The following is a 7,376-nucleotide window of genomic DNA, read 5'->3' as shown; positions in this document are numbered from 1 at the left end:
GCAGAAGAAGTACTCCTTGGAGTTGTTACAAAGAGCTGGCATGCTGAAGTGCAAACCGACCACCACACCCATGTCGTCTACCGACAAGATAACAGCTGTTGATGGTGAGCTTTTGTCTCCTGCGGATGCCACAGAGTACAGGAGCATTGTTGGTGGACTTCAGTACTTGACGATCACGAGACCAGATATCTCTTATGCTGTTAACAGGGTTTGTCAGTATCTTCAGGCTCCCAGAGATACTCATTGGGCTGCTGTTAAACGCATTCTTCGTTATGTTCAGTTCACCCTGACATTTGGTATGCATATTCGGCCGACTTCCTCTCAGGTCCTTTCGGCCTTCTCTGATGCAGATTGGGCTGGTAGCCCAGATGACAGGCGATCCACGGGGGGTTATGCAGTATTCTTTGGCTCTAATTTGATCGCCTGGAGTGCTCGGAAACAGTCTACTGTGTCACGTAGCAGTACTGAAGCTGAGTACAAGGCTGTGGCTAATGCTACTGCAGAGATTATTTGGGTGCAGTCTTTGCTTCAGGAGTTGGGTTTGTCTCAACCACATCCTCCTATTCTTTGGTGTGATAACATCGGTGCTACATACCTTTCTGCAAATCCAGTATTTCATGCCCGAACGAAACACATTGAAGTTGACTATCACTTTGTACGGGAACGTGTATCGCAGAAGCAACTCCAGATCAAGTTTATCTCATCTAAGGATCAACTTGCAGACATCTTCACTAAGCCTTTACCGCTGCCACAGTTTGAGGCTTGTAGGCGCAATCTTACCCTTCTCAGTTCTTTAGAAAGTGGCTAAGATTGAGGGAGGGTGTTAGACTATGTATAGCTTCTGTACTTATGTACGTATTATAACACAACCATTATATATAATAAGATAAGCCACCCCTAGAAGGTTGTGCTGGTTCCCCAAAACTTATTGTCTTACAAGACCAATCCCAGTACAAGACCCATACCATGGCAGGCTGGCACTTGACAGCTGAAACACAAAGTTTAAGCAAGCATAGCTCCTAGGTAAATGTGACACTTGTTACGGATGGAAGGGAGTACCACAGTCAAGTTCTCGCTGATGCGGCTGCGAAAACAAATCCAGTTAATTTCCCAGGGCATTGGGTGATAAGACCTCATCTTCACCGGTTTGTCCAATTCACTCATGGAACTGAAGCACCTTCTTTCAGTAACCCCGTGAATATGATGGTGAGAAGAACACGTGGGAGAGGGCATAAGAAACACATATACCGCTTGAAAAAAGCATTTGACGCCGCTCCTCATCACATACGTTCGTCAAATTTGTAGCCTTGTAGGGCTGCTGCAGCTCCTACGTGTGGGTTGTCAAGGATAAGGAGATGAGGATGAGGAGAAGCTTCTCATCTCTGTCTCTGAACCACGCCCGCGTCTCCTGTAGGGCTGTTTCAACGGGCTTGCCCGTTAAAAACATGTAAGGTCATCGGCCGTCTGTGATCGGTCAACGTTTCCATCACAACCAAGAAACCAGAAGCGCAGTCTATATTGGCATGCCAGGAGCACACATTTCCGCGTTACCGGTCAAGGTTTACAGCCTGTGTAGTATGACTACACGATGATTAAAAGAAAAGAAAAAAATACCACATGGAAGATAACCTGAAAAAGAAAACTTAATGGCATTTTGTGTGGTGCGATTCGCCTGGCCCTCAGACTGCTGTCAATGCATTGGTGCTTAGATGAGGGGCTAAGCCATTAAATAGCTTAGTAACTATACTCCACAATGCATAGATGCTTAGCTTATGATAGCTAAAGCTTGCTTCATTTAATGATTTAGCAATTAAAGCTTTTCATGTATTGGTGGGCTTTCTCCATTTAAATGTTTTGTCTAGATTCACGCGTTTAGCATTGTTTCTTTCTGGGGTCATCACACTGATCTCTCTCCTCTTAAATAACTTGTCACATCAGATTTTTTGCTTACATGGAAGGCATACCAGCAGCATCTAAAATCGAGGACTTTACACTTTCGCAGAGAAAGAAAAGCGAGCAAAAGGGTGCCTGGACATTCTGCGCACCTGCTCTGCCTGCTCTGCTCCCGAGCCCTGATTGCATTTCGGCATGAACTAGGACTATGACAATCCAAAAGCTTTTCCACGGACAACCCAGAGTTTGAAATGTTTGGAATTTTCTACTCCCTCCTTTCCTAAATATAAGTCTTTTTAGAGATTCCATTACAAACTACATACGGATGTATATAGATATATTCTAGAGTGTAGATTCACTAATTTTGCTCCGTATGTAGTCCATAATGAAATCTCTAAAAAAGACTTATATTTACGAAAAACGGAGGGAGTAATATGCAAAAAAGAACTTGTGGAGAAAGAAAATGAGCAAAAGGATGCAACATTCTTGAGTCCACACGTGCTCTGCCCGCTCCCGGCCTTGATTGCATTTTTTTCGACAGAAAAATACGACTATGGAAATCAAAAAGAACTTGTCGATGGATAACAGGGAGTTCCAAATATCTAAAATTTCTACTATGCAAGCCTTCGACTAATGAGGTTCGGTATCTAGGGTTTTGTGTGTGAGACTCGTCGTGGATTGGTATTTGCCAACGAGAAGTGTAGTGCCAAAAACGTTCTTATATTATGGGACGAAGGGAGTAGTATATATCTACCGTCTTGCACCTCGACTCAACTCCATGCATCCAGTTAACATACCAAACAGGTGAGAAACGCATGAGTCACCCGGCCAAACAGGTGAGAACATATGATCAGCTAAAGTACTCTCGATCGAGGGAAAACAACGGGATCAAAGAACGAAACAAGAGACCTACTGACATGATGAACTCGGTTGACGCCCTCATTGTCGCCATCGCCGTTAAGACATGTAGGAACGGCGGATGGCGATCCGCAAGATCGAGAGCCACGGATCGTTTCGATCCGCAGGCCAAAACATCATAGCCTCCCCGGTGCACATAGTAATGTGTGATATATCTTGATAGATGATAGAGTGGCATGCATTATTGAGCACTTGAAATGTGGGCTTGCAGTGGGGAGGGTGAGGCGTGACATTCTTTCTTTTTTCTTCTCTTCTCATACACTAGTTATTATTATCTTGTTGGCAGAAAGAAACAGAGCATGAACTTTGAGTTTGAAAAGCGTCCAACCACAAATATGCAGGCATTGCTTTCTCCCGGTACATATTCTCTAATTAAGGCCGAAAAGACACGTACGTACACGCGCCAAAAGTGATACTACGCAGAACAAATCCATCCGCGGCTGCTTACCACATTTCAAAACGCTTTAAGGGATTTTTGTACAACAAAAAGGGAGGGCAGCTCTACGCCCTCGTCTATACGATTAGTCAAAGAGAGTACGTACACAACTAGTACGCCAAAGGCGCCAACTTGTGTCAATTATACGCAGAATAAATTAGCCGCTCCACGGTCCAAAAGACTATGCCTCTTTTTCGTGTAGACAAAATGGCATGGCGATGCATGACACGGCCGGAACGTAGCTTGACTTTGCTCCCGGCTCGAACATAGGGTACTCCTACTTATTTACCGTCACTCCTGTCCGTTTCACCTTTTATTACGTATTATCAGGCCCTGCCACGTGTGCATGCATGCCTGTGTGTCACTACTCTGTGCAGCTCATCGATCCAGCTTGGCAGGTCGATGAGAGACTCATGCAAAGCTTCCGTCACTCCGAAGTTCCAATGATGCACACGCTACATACTTGCACTGCACACGCATCAATGATTTGCCTTGGGTGCGACTGCGTACGTACGTTTGCACGCCTGGAGGAATTGAAAACATGGCGGTCGACGGACAGCGACGCGGCAACCACCGATATATCGACCGAGTGCGACCGCTTGGTCTTGGACATCGACACGTTTGCCTCGACGCACACACACATTTCCGCACCGCCCGGCACATTGCTTTTCGCCATTGATGGCCTAATTTGCTCTCCATCGATCGACCTCGTCGGCCACTAGCGTGTTCATGGATGGATATACTACCTCAACTTTAGCTAAAGATCGGATGGCGTGTGCATGTACCGGCCGGTGCAACGCATGTGCGGATGCTCGATGTGTTAACACTAGTTAATGTACCTAACACGGAGGTTAGTTAGGTTGCACACATTGATCGGGATAGCAAAAGCAACAACTCAGCACCATGGTGCATGAGTTGGTGATCATCGAAACATACCATGAAGATGAGACATGAAACATGGAGTAGAATTCAAGTGTGAGTAATCAGAAGCATAAATATGTATCAGTATCACATCGTCTGATGAACATGTAGTGACCCTTTCCCTTCCTATGATTGACCAAAGTGAAATACGAGACCCAACTTACGTACATGACAAGAACGGTTCATCTGCCGACGCCGATGTACGGCATGAACATGAACACAGCACGAATGAAAACTCAAAAAAATTATTAACACCGAGATGGATCGACCTGCTTCCCCTAACCTTACTTATTATCAACACGGAATCAACGGAATTCAATTAAAACGTACGCCATGCATGCGCGCCCTTCGGTTACCATGGTCACCACTGCTGCTCACCGGCTCCATGGATCGATCGGTCGAACGGTGCAGCTGCTGGCCCCATGCCTTCCGGAGGCGCCCACGTGTACCTTGCCATGGCGCGATCGGTGCGTCGGTCGGTGGCGATCACAAGGCCAGGGCGCCGGCGACCGTCAAAGCCGCGAGGGCCGCCGCGCGCCATGACGCGGAGACGCCCGGCGCGGCGTTGGGCCGGAACCCAGGGTCCTGCGGGTAGAGCGGCCCCGGCGGGGTCAGGTACGACGGCAAGTTGGGCGGCGTGAACCACCCGGACGGCGTGGGGTTGTACCCGCCACCCGACGGAGTCGGATTGTACCCGCCGGAGGGCGTCGTCGGGGTGTACCCGCCGGACGGTGTGGACGGCGTGGGCGTGTAGGGCGCGGGCGTGTAGCCCTCGGTGGGGGGCGGCGGGCAGTCGGCGGTGGGCGTGGGCGGCGGGTAGACGGCCTCGGGCGGCGGCGGCGAGTAGACGGGCGCCGGCGGCGGGTAGTAGACGGGCGGGGGCAGCGCCGGCTCCGGCGGCGGCGGGCTGGAGTAGGTGCACGGGATGCCGCACGGGTTCCCGCACTCGCCCGTGCACTTCTCGCCGCTGTCGTCCGCCACGGCGACCACCGCGAGGAGCGCCACCACCAGCAGCAGCCCGCACCGCTGCGCCGTCCGCCTCGCCATGGCGCCGAAAGCAAGAAAAGCTCGAGCCTTTCTCGCGGCCGTGCTCTCTAGCTGCGCGACTCTCTAGCTTCTTCCTCCTCCTCTCCTTTTTGGTGTGCTCGGCTCGGCTCGGGGTTCTCTCCTCTGGGTGGGAAATTTGTGTGGGTTATAATGGTCGGCCTCGGCGCTTTAGCGGTTGGGCTTTGTGGAGTGGAGTGGTGCGGTCGACGTCGTCCGTCGTCTCGTCTCCTTTTCCTCTGCTCTCTCAGTGTGTGCGTGCGTGGGTGTATTCTAGCAGGTAGCTACCCAAGCGGCAGAATATTTTTCCGGTGGCCAAGCTAAGCATGCTGCATTATACAACTTTGGATTAATCATATCACGGATGGACCAATGTTTGTGTCCTCCCTCGCAGAAAAGGTGACGTGATTCAAACGGCTCCATCTTCTTCTCTGATCTGCATGATTATCTCAGTCGAGTCGATCCTACCCTACACACAGAGAAGCACCAGAAAGAAATTAAAGGGCACGCACATCTTTCTCCGCACCCTTTTATTTTCTAGTCGACCGCTGCCTGAAAGTGTTTTTCATTTCTTTGTGTATCTATCTATACCTATATATCTATCTATCAGTAGGCACAGATCAATCTGTGCTTGGGATAATCTGAATATCCAAGTGCCGGGTAGATAGAAACTGCATGCTGTGCTACTTTTTGAATTTATTCTTGGGCAGAAGCTACAAATTCATTATTCTATTGCCATGTCGGCAATTAGTGGGTCTTGAGAACGTTGGAGGCGCCTCATCATCTTCATCTTCTGATATTGTTTTTTCGTTGGTGATAGTGAGAGATTTGGTCGAGGCCTTGACGCGTCAGTGGGTGACGCCTCAGTGATGTCCGTTCTGATAACGCACGCTCCTGCGAGTAACTCTCAGCCCAATGGCAGGTTTCTTAATGAGCCTCCTAATTTACTTTGATGAGTACGTACTGTATTAACTTTGTACAAGTAACTGTAGTAGTACTTTTGGTTTTTCTGACAGAAGAGCACTGTGCACTAGTACTGCAAAGTGTAAAACCCAACAGTAATCAGCTTCATCTTCTGCTGGTAAATTCATTGGTGATGGTGAGAGATTTGGTTGAGGCCCTGACGCTTCAGTGATGGCGGCCAAACGGAAAGGTTTCTTTTCTTGATGTGGCACCTAATTTGCTTTGATGGCAGCATTTGGTACTCCTATTCTGTTCTACCCGCATTCATGTTTCTTCAGAACCTGAAGCAGTGGAATCTGATTCGGTTCACAGGTATACTAGTAACCGTAGGTTCAGTAATGATTTCTCTTCGCCTTCTTCGGTTACTTTGTTTTTCTGAGACAAGATTGGGAATTATTTTTCAGTTACTGTGGCTGCAACAAACAAATGAATGGATGAACCAGCCAACCAGGGGCCTAGCACACTGTACTAGATAATGGATCTGCTGCACTTTTTTTTCTTCTTTTGGTGGGATTTTTCTTTTCTCATTTCGGAGATGAAGTGCAGTGTTTCGTCACATAAGGACCGATTAAACTGCAGCGGCAATTGCTCCCTGTGCTTACCCAGGAACTGACGAAGCATGGGCTTGTGCTCTGAAAGACTGTTTGGCATTGTCATGTGTGACATTTTATTTAGTAGGAGATGATAGCGTGCAACAGTGCCGCCAAGAGTAAATAATATTCGCAAGAAAGAATATGTGCGTGTTCCAGACCATGCATCTCAACATCTCATGAAGCACCAATCATACACAGATGATTCGGTTTTTCTGACAGAGGAGCACTGTGCAGTAGTACTGCAAAGTGTAAAACCCCACAGTAAACATCTTCATCTTCTGCTGGTTAAGTCGTTGGTGATGGTGAGAGATTTGGTTGAGGCCTTGTCGCTTCAGTGATGCCGCCAAACGGAAAGGTTTCTTTCTTTCTTTCTTTGATGGTGGTATTTGGCAATGCTCCTATTCATTTCTAGCTGCATTAACTCGTGTTTTTGTTGGGAAACTGAACCGGTGGTGCGATCTGATTCACAGGTACTGCTAGTAACCGTAGGTTCAGTATTGATTTTCGACTTCAGTTGCTTTGTTTTTTCTGAGACAAGATGAATTTTCAGTTATAACTGAATGATGGATAATGTAGACTATGTAGTGCTGTGAGAATAATGGATTTGC

The 7,376-nt window shown here is 47.9% G+C and overlaps 1 protein-coding gene across 1 annotated transcript; it reads right to left on the bottom strand.

The window, feature by feature from the left end:
- Nucleotides 1-4,193: 4,193 nt before the first annotated feature.
- Nucleotides 4,194-5,405, bottom strand: LOC119266612 (leucine-rich repeat extensin-like protein 3). Its single transcript, XM_037547843.1, has one exon. The coding sequence runs from the start codon at nt 5,213-5,215 to the stop codon at nt 4,655-4,657; it is 561 nt and encodes a 186-aa protein (XP_037403740.1). The 5' UTR covers nt 5,216-5,405; the 3' UTR covers nt 4,194-4,654.
- Nucleotides 5,406-7,376: the final 1,971 nt, after the last annotated feature.

This window comes from Triticum dicoccoides, chromosome 3A, assembly GCF_002162155.2.
Source record: "Triticum dicoccoides isolate Atlit2015 ecotype Zavitan chromosome 3A, WEW_v2.0, whole genome shotgun sequence".
Classification (NCBI taxonomy): domain Eukaryota; kingdom Viridiplantae; phylum Streptophyta; class Magnoliopsida; order Poales; family Poaceae; genus Triticum; species Triticum dicoccoides.
This window is presented reverse-complemented; position numbering and strand designations above follow the sequence as displayed.